The 20,062-nt window shown below is 41.3% G+C and overlaps 1 protein-coding gene across 1 annotated transcript in view; it reads left to right on the top strand.

Annotated features, from left to right (window-relative positions):
- Positions 1 to 18,152, top strand: part of jph1a (junctophilin 1a) — a 27,905-nt gene extending 9,753 nt beyond the window's left edge. Inside the window, exons 4-7 of the mRNA XM_054623159.1 lie at positions 9,983 to 10,101; positions 16,656 to 17,389; positions 17,684 to 17,780; positions 17,940 to 18,152. Of these exons, the coding sequence (XP_054479134.1) occupies positions 9,983 to 10,101; positions 16,656 to 17,389; positions 17,684 to 17,764 (934 nt within the window). The 3' untranslated portion in view covers positions 17,765 to 17,780; positions 17,940 to 18,152. The remainder of the gene's footprint in view (positions 1 to 9,982; positions 10,102 to 16,655; positions 17,390 to 17,683; positions 17,781 to 17,939) is intronic.
- The last annotated feature ends 1,910 nt before the right edge of the window (positions 18,153 to 20,062 follow it).

A 20,062-nucleotide genomic window follows, 5' to 3' on the forward strand; every position in this document is an offset into this window, starting at 1 on the left:
TGTATTAGCTGTTAACAGCGGTTAATGAGAACCTTAGTCGGTGGAGTGAATTAGATATTGTATTAGACACGCTGTGATTTGAAATGTACAGAAATAACGAGTACAAGAAAATAGCGTTTCTGTTCAGCAAGCTTGATCTCCAAGGATTTCTCCGTGTGTGTTCATGTGTATGTGCTATCCTCCTGAGAATGTCCCGTGACGTGACAAGATATTATGTAAAAAGCCCAAATGTCAATGTGCAATTGTGACTAACTCTATGCACCTGTTCAAGAGCTGTTGATTATGTCTATTATTTTAAATTGGTGCATTATGTATGTCAATACCCAAACATGTGTGCAACACGGATTGATGGCTCTAAAGTCTACTGATGAGGTGAATCCAGATAAAAGTCATTGATTTACAAGTCCAAAACAATCACATTATAATGAGGCCTCTGCTAAAGGTGCTGCAGCTCAATATCAAAAAGAGATCCTTATTGACTGTCATTTAATCGTAGGTTATTGTGATGCTTGACCTGCTCCAGAGGCAGCAACATTGGAAGGGCATAAACCTGTTAACTCCTGAAAGTAGTGTCCACAGCTTGCAGACTGTGACTTATAGTAGCTCTGCAGTGGAGAAGTAGAACATACTCTCTTTCATTGTATTTTATTTTATATAAGGTGACGTCTTCAAATGTCTTGCTTTGACTGACCAACAGTCAACAATCCAAAAACATTCATTATCAGAATTTAGAATTTTTTTTCAGTTGCAACAATTGTCAAGATAAAGTTGAATACTGCCATAAATCAGCTCACTGATGCACAATACTATTGACAATTGCCTACTAAACTAATAGATACCTTAGTATGACTGGTATTGTCTCACTGTTTATATTCTGATATCATCCGACCATATTCATAAATAACATTACAAACATTAATCCGTCAAGAGGCATGAACTATCACCTGTAATGTATTTAAATTTGCACCGATAAAGAATGGCAGCAACAACAGAGTTAGTCATAACAGTTGGCATCCTCTTCTCTGCGGCACAAAATGAGTCCATCATTTCAGTTTGTGTTGCCTGAAGCATCTGTATCTGTCTGTTTTTTATTTTTTTGGTACCTGCTACCACAGTTGTGTGTCTTTGACCTCTGAATACTAACGTGCCCCACTAAATCTGTTCAGCCACGCTTATTGGCTAGCTAGGCCGCTTTCACTCCAGATGTTCACGGATTGGATTACGGAATCATCACTTCTCTTGGTGATTCAGAGTATTGCTTTTCCACTTTGAATCCCCTTTGTGAAGCATGCAACCGCTCTTGTAATCACACGCATAGATGACTCTGTCTGTGTGGCCGAGTCTGTGATGCATTTTCTATAGGATTTGTACAAGTCAGTCTGTTTTGCTGTAAGAATGGCTTCGCTTAGAAGATATTTCTATCTATCATCTATTGACTGTCAAATGTTCACAATAATCCACTAGATTATGTCATTGTAATGATGCAGACATTGACACATACATAGTTAGTCGTCGCACTCAATGATAGTGAGGAAGTATTGAATATATGTGTTGTGTATATATAAATATATATCATAATACTTAGCTTTTTCAGTGCCATGTTTTCTATTTAGCTCATGAAATAGCATTGAAAGACAGATTGCATGATGTAATAATAATATAACATAATTTTTCAGCTGTGGGCAGATGTAACCTAATGCTGAAGCCCCTTTTTTCTTTGCACTGAAGAGGTAATTGATGGTTGTGTGTATATGATTGTGTGTGCATGCGTTTGTGATGTAGAGACAGTGGGGTGAGTGGTGGCAGCAGATTGGAGGAGAGAGAGCACAGACCATAATTAAAACTATTCCTTAAGCTCAAGTGGTTACCAGGCATGTGACCTTTACTCGCACAGGTCCAGCTTCGGTTGTTGAGCCTCGTAGTTAAATGAGACACACCATGGAGTGGCTGTTTGTGTGTGTGCGTGTTTTTCTGTTCCCGCGTCTCCTTGTTTTTAGCCAAGTTGTAAACCTTTTACAGTGTAATCACTTTGCCAAAGCACACTTAAATTTGACACATTTTCAAAAACGTTTTTTGTTTGTATGTGCAAGGTTTTACCCATAGAGTAGGCTGAAGTGTGGGTTTGTTCATTTGCAAATTCATTAATACAGACCAGATGCCTGGTTGGACAGCTTGCTCAAGTGTCTCGGGTGGTTACCATGGTTACTGCCTCACTGCAGTCATCATCATGTCAGCCATTTGTTGATTTTCTTTATGAAGTAGTGGAGTGAAGAGGCGTTGTTGGTTTTACATTGTGTGTATTCATCCTTTAAGGTTTGAACGACGTGTCTGGTTCCAGTGGGAGATTTACAAAAGATTGAAAGACTAGATACAGCACTATGAAGTCACCTAAGTGTGTCCTTTATTCACACTCATTCCCAGTGGATCTCATTATGGCACGTCTAACTAATGGTCCTTTTCAACTTCTCGTGTGTGCGTGCGTGCGTGCGTGCGTGCGTGCGTGCGTGCGTGCGTGCGTGCGTGCGTGCGTGCGTGTGTGTGTGTGTGTGTGTATCAGAGTTAACACAGTCATTTGCATGAGAGGAAGCACATTTTTCTGAGGTGTAGGGCTTTTGCATGCATGCGTGTTTGCATTGTGTGTAGGTTGCAGGTGTCTAATGGTTACATAGTCATGTGACAACATGTCTCGATTTGCATCAGTAGAGCCCTGTGTGTGTGTGTGTATGTGTTTGTGTGCGTGTGTGCGCTGCAGGTTGTGAGTGTGAAAACAGACAGGGTCTGCCTGACCGAAACACAAAACCTGTAGATCCAGTCATTCAGAATGTTGAATAAAATGATGTTTTTTTTAGTTACTGTTTTGCCCCTTTTCATTTTGGTGCTGAAACAAACAATTAGTCAATGTGTCAATCATTCAATTGAAGAGAGTGAAGCACATTTTGATATTAGATTAATTGTTCAAGCATGGATACCAATATTCTTCTCTATGTGTTGTCAATTTAAAATAAATATTTTTAAATCGGGGAAGTTTTATAGAGATGCACCAATCCAACTTTTTTCTCCTAATACCAAATCGTAATCCTTTATAATCGTTATACTACTTTTCTTTTCACCTGTATTGTGTCATGTATTCATTTGTTTTTATCACATTTTTATTTGCTGATTGGTTATCTTTTCTGCTTATTTTGTGGGATTCTTGTAGTCTTAAATTTATTTTGTTGTATTTTTCTAAATTATGTTAGCTACGTTTTTTTGTTTTCTTTCCTTTTTTCTTATTGTTTGTTTTTCTCCTTATAGTGAGGGAGGTCTGCTGTATAAGCCCGTGGCCTCTTGACCTCTCCTATTACATTCTTATCTTTTTTAACTATCTGGATTTTATGAAGTCTTATGTATGTGCAAACATAAAAAAATATACAGGGTTCAGGGATTGCTTTGGTGCTAAAAACTGAGTCTGAAGCTCGCCATTACTCAACAAATGTAGCGGAGACACTGACATTTATAATGATCTCAAAGATTCTGTATGTAGCGTGGATCGGACAACTGACCTGATCTGCTTCATACAGAATTGAGAACCCTAACATCAGAGAAATTATCAATAATGTATATAAAAGTTGCAACCATCCATTCACCAGTAAACTTTGCATTCAGTAATGTTGTGTACAGTGCACATTAATGGCCAATTTCCTATATGAGTTACATGTCAGTTAGATCCAGTAGCACACACTCTACTCCATGTTTCTTGTTTGTGATTTTAAATATGAGTTTGTTTGGATAACATCAAGGATTAAAAACATTATATATTTTCAGACCATGTTGGCTTGAGTGACAGTTGTCACCTTTATAGGGGCAGTTTCTTCATCCCTACTCAGCCTTGTCAGCCTTAAAGCGACAGTAAAATCAAATCCACGCTTCAAAACTTCACAGTTAGGCTACTGCATCCCTGTTTTTCCTGCATTGCATGGTTTAGCCACTATCGCCCCCCTCCCCCTTTGTGTCATTACCTGTATCAGCTGTGGCCATGTTTCACTAGCAGTGTTGACACAAAGAGCACAGAGCTGAGGTCTGAATCCCTGCCATTGCCCTTCACCAAAACCAGAGGGATCATCTGAGCAAGGGATTCTGTGTCACTCTCTCAACGCGCCAATGAGGACTCACATTGCAGTCAGAGTAGTGCGTATCAGACCTTCAAACATGACAGAGCTATAAACATGTACCACACAAACACATTCAAAGTATTTATTAGAATACAGTATAATTCAGTATCCGTTATTCACAGTTGTTTCTGAGAAACACCTTGACACATGAACACACTATAATCCTGATACAGAGGCATACACTCGCACACACAAGCATACCTGTAACCACGTGTTTTTGGATGAAGGCCAGGTGGAGTCTGAGTGGAGGGTTCAGTGCAGAGCTCCTGAATAGAAAGCCCCAGTAGGAGAAGATTAAGTATGTTTGTAATCCACAGCCATAAATGTCAGTTTGAGTTTGGGGATTTTCTTTCTAGTTTAATCAAAATGGATTCTTCTCATTCTTCTTCCCAGAAATGTTCCTGCCAGGTTATCCTTTGTATCATGCGTAAACACTATTATTTAAGAGTAAATCAAATGGATTCGGAAACTTTAAACCATGAAGATACAGATACAAAATATTACAAGGCATTCAAATATATTTTCAAAAACTAGGCTAGTCGCTTGTAGCCATAATGTAACTCTGCATAAAACCACAACTTGTTGTTTTTAAATTGATTTTCTTTTTTTACAGTAAATACGAAGAGATATTAATTAATTTGTGAGCTTTAGAGATGCTGGTCGGTAGATCTTTTAACCCTCAGGCTGAGCCAAGCTAGCAGTTTGTTTCTGTTTCCAGTCTGTGTTACACTCATTTTACCCCCTGTTGGCTGTAGCTTCATATTTAGCATACAGGCATTATCTACTTATCTAACTCAGCTAGGAAGTGAATGTATTTCCAAAATATTGCATCATTTCCTTTAAGCTATGTCATAGAGTGCTGTGCATTTAGTAAGGATTATTGTTTCCTCCGGGGATTCTCAGTGTGTCTTTCTCGTGTACACCTTCATTCTACAATATTCAGCAATAGACAAAGGTCTTTTCATTACTTGGAAAAGCCGTGATTCATCCTAGCTCATTGTTCCGTTTACCTGCACCCTGCAAGTGTTTTTCATATTGTTGTGCCATGTACATTATTATTTTTTTTGCTGCTGCAGTGCTCTATGCATTTGTGTTTGCATGTTATGCCACCCTACCTTTAACAAACCTTGTGTGGTTAATGTAAAGAAAAACATTAAGTTTCCTTATTCAGAAAGCATATTTTTCGGTTTGTCTGGGGCAGACTGGGGCAAATTCAATAAGCCTAATTGATCTTAGATGCTTTTTTTCTATTTTGGGCTTGCGTATATCAGCTGAAAAGAGTAGCAGGATAGACAGGAGAAAAGACAGAGAATGTGCCCAGAGCCCCAGGCTGCCAAACCACCAGGATGTCCTGAGATCTAAACTGCTTCAAGTACAGGAGCCGTGCCCAAATATCCTCATTATACAGCTCCGTAGCTCTCTCTTCGGGATAAAGTTACCTTATCTCATAATAACAGCCACTTCGTCTCCCATTTGAAAACTCATTTGCTGTAGCCATTGTCCCCTGCCCCTGGTAATGTGAGTCCAGACCTCCACCCAGGAATAATTCCTGAATAATTTCAGAGTTGGTTTTAGCTAACCACTAATGGTGTTAGTCATGCTTGAGTAATCCTGAATTACCACCAGCCCGGAATTCAATAGCAAAGGCCTGCACGGATATAAGAGATGTGTGCAGGGCAAACTAACAAACTAAGTGCTAATTTGTGCAGCCTTTCTGTGATGTTCTGTGCTGCTCTTTAGGGCCTGGGGACTGTTTGGGTAAGATACAGGGCATTCATTTCTGTTGATGTATAATATCCTTTCATGAGCTGATTTGTTCACTCCCAGCAGAGCATCAAATAGAGCATAGTCTTGTAATATGACTCTTGGTGTACGGTAGCAGTTTTCTCTTAATCGTGGGCGATGAAAGAGAGTGATGGAGTTTAAAGGAAGATTGTTGAGTGCCGATGTTTACCACGAGCAAGGTCAAAACTAATCTTCTATCTTATTATATACTGTACAAGTCAGCATTCCAGTTACCGAGCTTGGACGCTTGGCGGGGAGAGGGAATGAGACTGTGATGGAAAGAAGGAAGATGAGGGAGAGAGGAAGGGGAGGGCGGCGTTATTGGAAGAAGCAAAAGGGTGGAGGGGACAAGAGAGGAAAGTAGGGGGGCAGAACTGTGTCAGCATATGTGAGGGAAATTCCTCAAATAGGCCATAGCCTGGAGAGTAATGGACTGAAGCTTCTCTAGAGGGAATGTGCACACACAACACACAACACACAAACAAACACAACAGGCACATAATAAAGATACACAGTGTATTCTGCGGGAGGCCGAGGTATGAAAAACCTTAAAGGAGGATGCACTGACATGCATGGGAGCTGGGGTTTGAAATTTAACCCTTCGGTAAAATTAGAGGGCTGGGATGCATAACTCAGCAGTTCTAAATTCCCAGGAGTCTCTAGTGGGTCTTATTCTCTTTCTCTCAGAGCTCTGCAGCTCTCTCTCTCTCTCATTTCCATACCTTTTTTCTGTGTTTTTACCTTTTTCTCTTTGTTTTTCCCATCCTCGTCCTTTATCTCAAACGCACACACACATAGACGCACATTCCTCAGCAAAAAGAGCCGCACCCGCCGCACTGACTGCCAAACTGACTCAACACTTTCCCAAACAATTCATTTAACACAGTAATGAAACAACCATTGATCTCACCAGGCCTTAATCAATATCATTTCCCAAGTGGGGCTTCAGTCCAAAACGAATTGCTTCAAAGTACTTGCTCCTCTCTACACTTTGTCCAAATTTCTACAAACTTGTGTGTGTGTGCTTTTTGTGTTTATGTGATATTTGCATTTGTGCCGCAGGGGAATTTAAATACCTTGATTTGCTTGGACCCATCCCCAGCGGTCAACCTGACAGGAGCGCCGGGAGAGCCCAAAACTAGACATGAACAGGTGTTGCTTTATATTCAGAGGCAGATCTGCTTCAGGTAGCGAGGCTGCAGACTGTCTGACAAGTAATAGAACTTCAAACTTTTTCAAAGGTCAATCGTGAGCTTGCATATTGTTGTTTACCCAGACTTTGTTTGGCCTTGTTTGTGTGACAATGCATTAAATCATTTGGGCTGGAAAATATCTTTATCATGGGTGATTCTGCACATTATCGATGGGCATTGCAAGCCACAAACTCGCAGTGTAATGCATATTAAAGCTGCTACAAGCGCTATTTTAACATTAACAATTGACTGTGTGCAATGTGAAAGGGGTTGCTCGTAGTGACGGACCCTTACTCAGCATTTCCCTCAGCTATACGAAGCATTTTATCATCTTTCTGCTCATTGTTTTGGTTTTAAAGCCTCAACTCTTTTGATTCACCCTCACCGCTCTCATGTGCATTGCTTTTAACCACTTGAGGCAGCTGTGGTTAATGCAAACACTCAGGAAAAACTCCCTGTACACAACCTGCAAAGCACTTCATGGCTGACTGTCAAAGTTAGAGACTAGCTGGTCAACATAGTGGAGCTTTTAGCAGCTAAAGAACCACACAGTCAATATTGGACTATAATATTTAAACGTTGTGTTGAACCCTTGTTGCGCTGCCCCCAAGTGGACAAAAAAACAATTATTGTAGGTTTTGCAGTCTATGCAGTGTGGAAGGTGCTGGTGTCCCTCGCTAGTTTGATTAAAAGTGAACATAAGATGAAATTTTCCTATGCCTGGAAGAAAACCAACCAACCCTTTCGTCTCTACGCTCCACATGCCCATGTTTTCTCACCTCTCATTTCGCTCTTGTTCCACTGCTCGATCACACCTCTACTCCCATCATTCTCTGCCTGTCACCTCCCACGACCAGACATCCTGTCTGTGAACAGTCTGCGGCTCTTCCTGGGTCTGCCCGTGACTTCATGCCCACTCTACCTAAATGGAACTGTTAAAATCCTTAGGATATGTCGCGGGCACGCTGTATACATTCATGACGCAGTCCGGCCTCCTTTCATTTGCCTGCACATTTCACACATTTCAGAAATAGAAGCATGTTTATCCTTGTGGCAGAATGTGTGACAAGTGTATGTCTACGGTATACATGTCAGTGGTGTGATGTAGCTGGAATGCTTTAATGCCAGTTTTAAACAGGGAAGTGCTCTTCAGTAAGACTATGAAGCTGCTTTTAGCCGCGCCAGTGAAATTCCTATGTGTTTGTAATAACTCATGGGAAGAAGCAAAGCACTGTGTGATATGTTTTAATTTCTTAAATCTTATTATATCTGCAGCTGGTCAGTGTTTCAGGAGGTTGTAAACACATCATGAGTGTGTCCTTTGTCTGTGGGGGAAGAAGGGACTCTCTCCAGCCAGCATATGGCTCCTAATGCATTTTAATGTCTTACTGTCCCAGCACATCAAAAACAGGACATCCCAGAGTCCAAGGACAGAGACATAGTCTGAAATAGAGACATCTGTCCTTTGGGGTCACTCTGACAGAAAGACAGAGGGAGGGAGGCGAATAATGAGTATGAGCGGAAGCAGCGGCAATAGACAGATGAAGAGGGATCGGGGGGAAAAAAACAGGAGAATTGATTGAAAGAAAGAAGTGATGGTGAAAGAAAGAGGGAGAGGAAGATGGATGAGTGGGGTTAAGCAGGGCACAGGGCACAGCTGTCAATACTCACAGTGATACTTGGACAGTACATCTGGATCCTTGCATTCCATGTTGCACTGTCATGTATTGTGTAAGATGTGCACTCGCTGTTCATACAGTAAGTGACTAATCCACTAGCTTTGACTGATGCATATTTTTGCATAATTAGTTGTTTTTTCAAGGGAGACTGGTGGCGGCAGTGCGTTGTAACTGAAACATCCTCCTTGCAAGTGATTGTGTCCTCCTATAATAATGGCTCTGTGTTTGTACAACCACGCTTACATGTACAGTATCTTGCGGTGGAGTTTTCAAGGGATTTGTTAAGCAGGTCATCCCCGGGCCTCTTTCTGTCCCACCATGTTACACTCTCATATTATATCTCTGAGTGCTAATGCTAAGCTCACATCAATTCCAGAATGTATTACTCTTCTGCTTTTTGGTTTTTGAGCATCAGCATAGTATGGTACTTGTGGATACAGGCTTTTATTATGCTGGAGTTAAAGCACTGCTACGTATTGGCATTACTTTTTTAAGATGGATGTTTATTGAAAACACCTTCCTTAGGGTTCACAAGATCTTTTACATTTTATTTAAATTAAAATTTATTTATGTATCAATTAGCTTTATACCTGATCAGTGACTTTATTTCTATGTATTTTTCTGGTGACTGGTATGGGATTCAAACCTAGCCATCAATACACCACCTTCTGTTTTTATATGATACCATACTGTGTGTGTGTGCGTGTGCGTGTGCGTGTGCTTGTGTACGCACTTTGGGCTCTGCTCCAGTGTGGTTCAGCAGCATAGCAGTGCTCCAGACCGGATTAAGGTCTTGCTTGGATGTGGCTGCACTCCATTTGGAAAATCAGGATTTGGATTTGCGATAGAAGCAAAAGGGGAGGTGTTGTGTTATCCCCAAGAGGGACAGGCTGAGTGATACAGCTCAAAGATGAGGAGTAAGAGGGAGGTATGGAAGGAGAGGAAGAGAAAGAAAGAGAAAAAGATAATAGGGGGAAAAGCTGATGACGATGTAAGTGTCATGGATGACATTGCAGCATGCAGACACAGTCGCAGACCAGTTAAATAATAGTTTGTATATGTTTCTAGATATCTATCACACTTTCCTCAAAAATGGTGCCATACATCCCCTTTATGTCTTTACCTTGGGGTTACCGGGCAACTCAAACATAGTCTCTGTTTGTGTTTTTTCCAGAACGGCCCATGCCAGGACAAAAAGCGAGGCAGCAGACCAGGCCGCCATCTCTGCTGTGCACGACGCGGAAATCGCCAGGGCAGTTGCTAGGGAGCTCGCCCCCAATTTCTACCAACCAGGTAACCTTTAACAACAAGTCTTCATACACAGCGCATGTCTGATATTTTAATGTGTGTTACTAGAGGCAAAGTGTGGACATCACACAGCCTTAGCAGCCACACATAGATACCAGATACTTTCCCACTCTCTGAATGTGAAAGAAACACTTGGACTGCAGGTGCACTGAGGGGTTAGGGAGGTCGGTGTGTGTGATGAAATACAATACTTTGACTATATTTCAAGTGGCTACATTTCCATAAACCCTTGGCAGGCGATAAATGCAAACAAAGTATTCCGACATTTGACATGACTGCCCTCAAGATAAAGTTGCATTCCTTGCTAAGATTATCACAGAAGCCTGGTTTCACACATGAGTTGTTCACCCCCGACGGTGGGACATGTACCCGGTTTCAGATTACATTTCCAGGACTGCAATCCAAGACTAGAGAGGTATTGAGGGTGACTTTTTAGTTTATTCACAACAATGGGGGCCTGTGTATGTGTATTATGAATGGAAACCTCTTATTTGCTCTAAAAAGCATGTTGTTACAGCTCGAAAATACTTGCTAAACTTTGTAGCCATTCAGTCTGCCAAAAACGTAAGTAAGAAAAAGCAAGATATTTTCTGTTCATAGCTAATTTAAGTGCTTCAGTGTAGAATTGTCTTACAGGTACGGTATGTGCATAAAGGTTAAAGAAACATACTGCTCCCAATACCAAGTCGTTTTCATCTTTCCCCTGCGTGGAGGTTTAACAGGCACACTGCCACAGCATACAGCAGCTCACAGGATAAGGTGTCGACTCCACTCTGTTTAGTTCATTTACAAGGTAAGCAGAGATTTACAAGGCAATGCCAGACATGTAATACTACACAGATAGTGAGGGGTACAAATCCTTTTTGGTCAAGGAGGTGGAACACAAGGACACAAAGAGGACAACATCAGAAAAGGGTGAATCAAATTGAGTTTTTAATTTACAAAAAATGTTCCCTTCTTGACAAATTCTGGTATTTTCTTAGAGCAGGTTTAGACCAAGATTTTGTCTTTGCTTAAATTAAACATAATACAGAAAAACTTTGACAAAAAAAAACTACAGCAGGCATTCATTTACCATCCAGATCAACCGACCGCAAATTGTTCTATAGCGGTCATTTCAATGGAGAGGAGTGCCATAAGTGTCATGTAATACCTTTTTTGGTTTATTTTTATTTTACGGTGTAAGATCTGTTGTGGAGTTGCCTCTTCTACTGTTTGTAATATATTTAGGCCTATGAGCTGGCCGACCTTGGGCCCTTGCCAAATGCCACCATAAAATAGTGGGTGACACATAGATTCACAATGGGATCCATTCAAGCATGTCCCTCCACTGAGCCGCAGAAATGGCCAGCCCGGGCCAGAGACATCCTGTGGCTTGTTTGTGTTGTGGAAAACAGCGATCATGCTTGGCAGGACGAGTGATCTCCGGATTCACAGGTCTGCGCGGAGAGTGTCCATGCCTTATAAGTCTGATCATGAATGAGAAAGCAGGCGATGTCATAATAATGTGCAGGGCAGGGCGACATCTGAGCCGCAGTGTTAAAACGTTCAGTTACGTAAGCGTGTCTGGTGAGCCTAGCGGAAAGCCAGACAGGCACCTGCAAAAAAAAAAAAAAAAAAAAAAGTCTTTTTATTTCTTTTTTATAAAAGTCTAAGTCATTATAAGCTATTATATAAGTTAAATTCTTCCAAAACATAAGTGCAGTTTTGGGAATCCTGAATGGCATACTTTGTGTTTTGGCAGGTTATACCATGTTTGAGTGCAGTTTCCCCCATGTGCAGCTTACAAAACACTGCACTGTAAAAATAGTGGGTGGGATCTTTTTTTTATTTGTCGATTTGTCTATGCTGATGCTACAATGAGACAAAGCCGCTCAATCTGAGTTCCAAGAATTAGACAGAATTTGTGTGACTTTCCCAAACTAATCTGCTTTGCTTCCTCAATGTCTACCTCTACAGACGAAATATTCTCACTTACCCCCATCCCACAGCTTCTAATAAGTCCTCTAAGGGTAACAACCAGGGGGTCTAAACCCCTTGTTGTTTGTAATTGGCATTTCAGACTCATAGCAGATTATCACCCAGATTGGGAGTGTGTACTTCAAAAGGGAAGAGAGGGTCACAGGGAATGGGACCCTGACCTTTATGATTGGTTCACACACAGCACCCTGGAGGGGGAGCTGCAAGGGGTTAGCAAGGCGTGGTCTGAGCGGTGACGTTAATTGGGGCTATATTTGGTGCCGATGTGTGCTCACTGGGGTCTAATGGAGACATAGCTGAAATCCTTATGCACTGAGAGGAACTCGGCCCTGCACTCGCCCTTCTCCAGGGCTGACGCAGAGCAGCTGTCCCTTCCTTCAGCCCGTCACCAGGGCGGTGGGGGATGGGGGTTGGAGGGGGGCAGGGATCCCACTTCGCCCTGTTTGACCCAGTCAAGGTACACTTGGACCAGGTGAAACCATAAAGGCCTGGGCCTGTCAATGGCTGACAACCAGACATGAGCAGGTGCTGCTTTATATTCATGGCAGCTGGTGCCGTTGAGTAAGTTTCAAGACAGTTCAGTCGAAGTTCAAAGTTATGCAGCAACTTCTTTCAAGGATACAGCATATTCATTATTTGAAGATACCACTGAACTGATCCTTTTCCAAACAAATTTCCAAACCTTTTGGGGGAAAAGTGCATCAGAAATGCATAAAAGGCAAATTTCCGAGAAACATATTAAACATTTGTTTTACAAATGGTTCTCAAATATGGGGATCTATTTCAAGCCGTAAAGTTTGTGTTTTGTTTCTACATCCAGATTTGACTCTCCCAGCCCTACAAGTTTCCATCAGTCACATGTCAGTACATGTGAACGTGAGGCCTCCCATGTTCTTCTTTGCATGAAGCCACTTACAAACAAAGCACAGGAAGACACTGATTACTCTCAGCCAGTCACCACAGACAAATGGGAATACTTTATTTGCATGTGTGTGTATGAATGCAAATGCAAGTCAGTGTGCTCAACAAGCTCATTTGTATCCCAGATTTGAGCCTTCTCTTTCTGATAATAAAAAGACACAAGTGTGCATGTAAACGCACCCTATGTAACAGTAGCGGATGTAATCTGGCTAAACAATGACAGCTCCCCCTGCCCATCTGCCAGTGTGAGTAGGAGGAAGAAAGAGAAGATCTAAAAAGCTACAAATTGAGTCATGAATAATAAATATAACAGAGTAGAGAACATGCTGAGATCACAACCCACTGAACAGATTTATACATATAAAACACAGGAGAAATATAAAACATAACCAAATGGAAACCAGGAAATCGCCCTTCACTACTACTTGGAAGACCTGCTATTACATTTGACAAGGAAGCATTTAAGCAAACAGTTTGCCTTGGGAAATGTATATCCCCGTTGACTGCCCTGTGCATCTGACAAATATGAAAAGGCCTGACATTGACCGAGACCTGTCATCATTCATAGTAGCAACAGCCTTGTTTGATTGTCATGGCAACAAGATTCAGATGTTGAAAATTTCAGGTCAAAGTTGCTGAATTTTCAGGTTTATCAGACGAGATTAAATTCTACTGTATCCATATGAATCTTCCATTATACAAAAGTAATGCACAATGGCAACAGATGTGATTTCCCCCCCCCCTTATATACACACACATGTATGCACACTCATGCCAAGGTCCCCTCTTGCTACTGCTCTTTATCTCATATTCAGGTCAGTAGGGGTTAGGCTGGGTCTTAAAGAGCCGATCTATTATATGCGAGTATATGACGGCATGTGTGTGTGTGATTGTGTCAGCGCGTGTGTTTTGCCAAGAGTGCACCGGAGCAGAAAATGCACTGCGGATTAAAATGACGCAAACTGGCAACCACAGCTGAAACAAAAGCATATATTCTTATAACCACAAAGAGACAATGATGAGGTAAAAAGACAGTACATAATACATATTACAGTTCTTGCAAGAGCAAAACGCATTAAACTTAAATTTGAAAAAAAAAATCCCCCCTTTTATTTGTGCTTATTGTACAAACAAGTATTTTTGTCTTGGCCAAGACTAATACGACCGCCCGTTTTAACAACTCTCTTTAGGAGGCTGCAGACTCAGCGTAGCTGATTAATGTTCAGATGAAAGAAACACCACGGCTGTTTGGGTAATTGAGTCCCAGTACATGTTCCAGCTGACCTGGAAGGATAACCTTCCCTTACTCATCACAGCAAGATTTACAACATGCAAAGTATCTGCAAAACGACAACAAGTATTGATTTTAATCAAAGTAAAATTTCCAAAAAGTTATTCAGCAGCTTTCCAGTGTTTAAAACACCAACAAAAAGCATGTTCAGCATACTTTGGAATCCAGCATTGCTTCAGAAGTGTAGTGGAAGTAGTTTTTAATAACTGCCGTTGTGGCACTTCCATGTGACTGAGAGGCTGGGGGTCATTTTAGAGCCGAGAACCATTCAGAAAATGCTTGGAACCCCTCGCAGGAATCTGTCCCCAAACAGAGTAAAACTGCTCAGGCCCGCCCATGGAGCCCTAACTCTTATTGAGTTATGGTGTGAAATTAGGCACGGTGGATATATTAAGCCTAGCATATGTTTAAATGTCCCCTCAGTCTTTTTGTAGCAGGTCTTATTGGTTGTTGACGTTATGAAACAAATAAGAAATGCCATGCAGCTGAAAAATACTTCTGGCTTATGAGTACCGAGGCCCAAAAGATTCTGCGATTACTCTGATATGGGATTGGGAACACTTGTTCCATTTTTTAATTAGATGTTTTTACAATTGCTCCCAGAGAGGATACGTGTCAAATCTAAATCAATATGAATTCTTTTCCACTGAATTACAGCGTGTAAACTTAATAGGGTGCATGCATATAAGAGGCATCTCGTAAATCCTTTTGATTGATCTCTGAAATAAGCCCGTTTTAAAACACAATAACTCAGTCAATACTGAAGGCAGCAACATTAGAATCCCATCACCATACACTGACTCAGGATATAGTATCTGGTGGGGCTGAACTGGTGTAAAAACAATAGAGAGAGTCTTTTCTTCAAATAAGTATTATTTCTGTCTATATTCAATTATTTCTTTCTTCTATCTATGTTTCTAGAATAATGTATCTCTATTTGAAAAAGTCTTTATGGGATGTGCAGGATCCTTCTCTGCTCATGCCATCTGATGTACTTCAAACAAAGCAGCATTGTCTCTTTCTTAGTCACCCTGACACCATTTCATTAACGCAAAGTGAGAAACAAAACAGGCAAACAAAGAGCCTGATGTCGCTAATAAATATTAATACAGTACAGAACAAAAGCACAGATAAAGTGTCGTTTTTCTCACATGCAAAAGGCATTTACATTCAGATCCAGGCCCCTGTGTTCACACATTAGAGAACATAATGTCCATAAAGAAAATTCTTAACATGTAAAAGGCCAGTGCCCATTTAGTGTGGATATCATTAGACTACCTTTGTCCACTAGCCCAGGACCTGTCTTTAGAAAGAGAAAAGAGGAAGCAGCCAACAGTATGAGCTTCCCCAAACAAAAAAAACGAGGCTTCACAGCACCTTGAGGTCGATTATACGACTATACATCTATACAGCCGTGTTGGTTAGATGCTGCGAATGGATGTGACAAGGGCCTTTCCAGGAAAACAACATGCTGATAAAAGAGAGTGGCTGATGGTAAAAAAGAGCCTGCAGAGGAGGCTTACTTTGTGAAATGGTGTTTGTGACCCTGCATTAATCAGTTTATTTCCCCTTGTCTCCCCCAGTCTTTGCAGAATGATTGCATATACTATATCGTGAATTCATGAATATTTTAATTGAAAGTTCAACTGTGCTTAGGGCCAGCTCTGATTTAAATCTAGCTTGCGGTGGAACTCTCCAGTCTGGCAGGATGGATTGCAAATTAAGAGTTCTCAGTAGGGCTGAACAATGAAGTAATATCTAATTGTGATTATTGTGACTGATTTTGCAATTGTGATATGGTTTGCCATGTTAGCGGTAATTTTCATTGAAAACTTTTGTCATTTCTGTGGGGATCTTTACCAAACAAAGATGTTTTCTCAAGTCTGAAATGATGATGGAGATGATTTAATTAAAATTATAATTTAACTCAGATTTTGCCTTTAACAAATATTGTGCCTCCTGCTATTTAAATGTTGCAGAAGGCCATGTTGCGATTGTACGGCCCTAGTGCTCTGTCCTCCTGCCACAGCAGAAATGTCTGGATTTTGCGCGATCTCCAGTGTCAACATTGAACTGTCTGAACTTCAGATAAGCGAGCATTTAAATCTTGGTGGGCCTGTATGTTATAATCTCAGGATATGTGTGAGCTAGGCAGATGTTTGTACCCTTTATGAATAATCATTACTTTCAACTCCAGTGCTAAATGATAGTTTTTCTGAGATGTTAATCCATGGTTTGAAACATTCTTTTAAACTTTTTCCAAAATCCTTTAGAAAAATAACAAGAAGCTTGTGGTTTAGGCAGGTATTTATTATGTTAATGTGTGTCACCTCTCTCATCTCTGCAGGACCTGACTACCTAAAACAACCAGTGAAGGAGCCTGTGGAGATTAAAGAGGTCCCTGTTGAAAAGAAGGAAAACTCCCACAAAGATTCTCCCCACTTCTACCGCAAAGGTACCACTCCTCCCCACTCCCCTGTGACCAGCCCTGTAGCCACGCCTCCCCCCTCGCCTCACTCCAGCAAGAAGAAAGGTCAGCTCGCCAACAGCAGCAGCCGCAAGACCAGCAAAGAGGAAAAACCGTCCCGCAAGACAAGCAAAGAAGAGAAGTCGAGTCATAAGACCAGCAAGGATGAGCGGTCTAGTCGAAAGCTGAGTAAAGAAGAAAGGCCGTCCGTCCCCGATGGCCTTAAAGGTTCTCATGTGCAGGTTGAGGCTTTAAATAAACCTACTAATATTCAGCAGCCTACCCCAGTACCTGCTCCTCCTCCACATCCTCCGGCAATGCCAGTCAATGGCCAGCTCCACAGCGAGTACCACAGCTACTACGTGAAGACCCCAACAAGGGTCCAACCCCCCCCGGAGCCTGAGGAGGATACAGAAGAAGAGCCTAGTATCTTAGACCTGGCACGTATGCCCCCACAACCCCCTAGATCCTATAGTGTCCCCCCTCCTAAGCCAGCCTCCCTACGGGAGAGCAAGAGCGACCCCAAACTCAGGAAGCAGGATTCCCTAAAGCCAAAGAGCCTCGCAGACACAAAGAAAGCCAGTATGGAGATGGCAGAAAGCATGGAAGAAACAGTAAGTATCAGTGGAAGGATAGAAAAACGTGTCTGGGAAGTAATAGTTTGACATTTTGGGAAATATGCTTATTTGCTTCTTTGCCGAGGGTTAGCTGAGAAGATTGACTTTGATTAACTTTTGGCAAAAATACATTTCTATAGTGTATTTCCCAAAATGTCTAGCTATTCTGTTAATACTGTGTCCATCTTTATATCCAGGTGGTTGTTAACAATCTTACTATGTTAGCATTTACTGCATGTACATATCATTTGATTGTTTTTGATCTTTATCATTATTATATTTTTTTTGCAGGGTCCTAACTCAATCCTTGTTGCCATGGTAATGCTGCTGAATATTGGCCTTGCAATTATATTTGTCCATTTTCTGACATGATGATGCTGTTTCTCAGGTAAGTTCATTTCCCCAGACACGAATAAACGAATAAATGTGTTTCTAAAGATGAATCTAAAGTCTCTACTCCATGTCTTGGGTGTCCAGTGTGCCACAATGCGCATCTGCAATGTGACAAGCAGTCAAATAAAGCCAAAGAAACTGTTTTATGTTGCAGTGAAACCATGGCAACCGGTACAGTTGCACCGCCGGCCTTGAAAAAACGAAAATGGCGCCAATGAGACACGGGGGCGGCCGTAGGTGTTTAGGAATCAGCGTGACACCGAAGAGAATCAGGAGGAAGGCATCACTACCACCAACCTGTCATGGGCTTTCTTGAGGGCCAGCCCTGTGAATTAGCGCTCCTTTGGCTTCTCTGAAAGCTGGGGTGAAATGTTGTGTCTAGTGAGGTATAAAAATATAAAAAAAAAATGTTTAAAAATACAACCAAACATACACAGTCTGAAATATGAAGTAATTGAAACCCACACGTGTGCTGATCCAAGCACTGGTCTCTGTAGCCCGCTGCCTTGGCAGAGATAGCGGCGGGCTGACGGACTTTGCTGGAAGAGTGTGGAGATGCACTTTTAGATGACGGGAGCAAACAGCTGCCTTTCTATTTTGCCATCTGACGTTTTGATGGGGAGATGTGAGCCCGGCGGCCGGGGAGGGAGGGAGGGGGGGGGGGCAGTCTCAGCGGGAGCGTGCTCGGGTGTGCAGAGTGTTTTTCTGGGGTTCACGCCACTCTTGCATCAGAAAACTGGGCATGGCCGTTGCACAGCAGTCAGTGCTAGCACGGTCACAGCCAGTCTTACTCTGTTCGCCCCAATCATTATCGCATTTTTCTCGAGCTCCGTCCATTGTCACCCAGAATACACTGCTTTGAAACACTCCCTGTGCATGGTACAGTTTTAACATTTTGTTTTTTGTTTGTTTTTCTGTTTTATTGTTTTTGTTTGTTTGTTTGTTGTCGTTCTCTGAATGTTGGTTACCTGCAGTCATATGCTTGTAGATGAACAGGACATTTCTTCTCCTCTCAAAATGAGTGAATACATTTGTTTTCCCTTTTTATTTTGACATTTTACTCATTTCTAATGATTGAGTTGTAATTTGACATTACACATTCACTGTTACTGAAAGTGCAATATGTTTTATTTAGTTTTTTCAAACAAAAGCGTATAGTATATTTTGCCAAAAAGAGGGGAGGGGGGGGTTTACCATTAGAAAAGTCCTATGTTCCATTTATTACGACAGACTCTCAAAATTTAAAGAGACTGGGTTTAAGGGAGGGTGTTGCTTATCAGCCAGCATTGTGTTTATGAAGGAGATTCACACTTTAAAAGCTTCCTAGCTCTATGAGAGTGAAGTAACAAATGTCTTATGTTATTTATTAAATCAAAAGGAAAAGTATTTCATTGTACAGGTCAATGAACCCTTTTGCTTGAATTCCTTCATTCTATTCTTTGCTTTCAATGTTTCAGCATACCACTAAAATGCAAAGAGGCAGTTCACGTAGCTGCTTCTGTAGGCCCAGCAGTGCATGCATGATTGTAAGACTGGTTGAAGACAGTCTTGTGGACGGTGGAAGTTGAATTTATTCAGGTTGAGGCCATGGGGAATGTGGCACCAGGGAGAATGAGAGATGCCTTTAGTCTTTAACAGTACTACTGTTTACCTCAGAAGAAGATGAGGAGTGGGAGGGGGTGGGGGTTTGGGAGATGCCATCCTTGTCTTAACTTTGTCTTGTGGGGGGGGGATACTTTGACTGTTTTCATCTCCTGAATCATGCTTTTAACTTGCATCATCGTAGCTGTTTGTAGTCTTTGTTGCAGGTATGGCATGAGTTTCTTTGATTTTAAAAGTGGTTATTTATATGGTTGACATATTCTGTCATCACTACCAAGGTTAATTATTTATTCAATTCAACTGAAGTGTTTGTGAACATTGGTCACCAAAAAAAAAAAAAGGGCTTTAATATGTCTAGGTTTTTCTTTGCTGCAATTCAGTTTTTACGTTTAACTTGACTGTCCGTTTCACAATGAGCAGCACATTGCATTTTGGAGAATGATTCAGTCTGTTAGATGTTTGCAAACTGTCCACATAACTAACTATCATAATATATTTAAATTGTGGAAAAGACAATAAATATCAAACCACTAAATTATTTATAAAAAAAAAAGCATTGCTATATTACAAATGTGATGTATTAAATAACAATTTTTCACCCTGTCTTTGCTACACCCTCTTTTCTTGTTTTAACTGTCTTCACGCGAGCACGGTGAAGACTGGAGTTTTCCGAGG

The sequence above is a fragment of the Anoplopoma fimbria genome, chromosome 21 (genome assembly GCF_027596085.1).
Source record: "Anoplopoma fimbria isolate UVic2021 breed Golden Eagle Sablefish chromosome 21, Afim_UVic_2022, whole genome shotgun sequence".
In the NCBI taxonomy this organism is placed as follows: domain Eukaryota; kingdom Metazoa; phylum Chordata; class Actinopteri; order Perciformes; family Anoplopomatidae; genus Anoplopoma; species Anoplopoma fimbria.